General features: G+C 42.3%; 1 protein-coding gene across 1 annotated transcript in view; it reads left to right on the forward strand.

Moving 5' to 3' along the window:
• Positions 1-34: 34 nt before the first annotated feature.
• The window catches only part of GALNTL6 (polypeptide N-acetylgalactosaminyltransferase-like 6), a 1,239,844-nt gene continuing 1,239,023 nt past the window's right edge, over positions 35-855 (forward strand). Inside the window, exon 1 of the mRNA XM_019521784.1 lies at positions 35-228. Coding sequence (XP_019377329.1) covers positions 91-228 — 138 coding nt within the window. The 5' untranslated portion in view covers positions 35-90. The remainder of the gene's footprint in view (positions 229-855) is intronic.

An 855-nucleotide genomic window follows, 5' to 3' on the forward strand; every position in this document is an offset into this window, starting at 1 on the left:
AGTTTCTCGGCGGCGGCTCGGCCTCGGGGCGGGGGAGCGGAGGCGCCGGGCGGCGGAAGCGCCGGAGCTGAGGACTCGCTGCCGCTTGCCATGAAGAGGAAACAGAAGCGGGTGCTGCAGATGACGGCGGTGTTCACGGTGGCTTTAATTTTCCTGCCTCACGTTGGGCTCTGGGCTTTGTACAAGGAGAAGCACCTGGTGAAAGCCGCGGAGCCGGGAGAGCAGCAGGTAAGGGCGAGGCTGCGCCGGGGGCGGGGGAGCGGGGCGGCCGTCTCTGCTGAGTAACCATTGAGATTGGGAGCGGGCTTCAGCTGGACCCTGGCGGCTGCAGCCGGGGAGTCAGCAGTGGGCATGCAACATGATGGATAACACATACCCCCTGGAATAGTGTACAGTACCCACTGCTATGTGCACTCTCTAATGTGACGTGCTTCCTAATACGGATCATGTATAGGCTGTATAATATTGCATGTAACATGTATACACTTTATAAAATACATGCATCTGTAGTATATATATGATATATAGTATTATAATGTATACATTATATGCTATTTATATTGTAGTGTACTAGAACAGTATAATTATATAATATAGTATAACATACTATATACTATTTATATTATAACATCTGTGATAATGTAGTATGTATATACTATTATATAGCATGTATAAGGCTGTATATAATTTATAATATATACTATATATATACTATGTAATATCATTTATATTATAATCTATGACTAGTATGTGTATGATATGATATAGCATGAATAATGTATGTAATTTATACTATATACATAGTATGTCACATATTATCTATGATTACATAGTATATATCTAATATATAGCATG

Source organism: Gavialis gangeticus, unplaced genomic scaffold (assembly GCF_001723915.1).
Source record: "Gavialis gangeticus isolate Ggan-Ray unplaced genomic scaffold, GavGan_comp1, whole genome shotgun sequence".
Taxonomy (NCBI): Eukaryota; Metazoa; Chordata; order Crocodylia; family Gavialidae; genus Gavialis; species Gavialis gangeticus.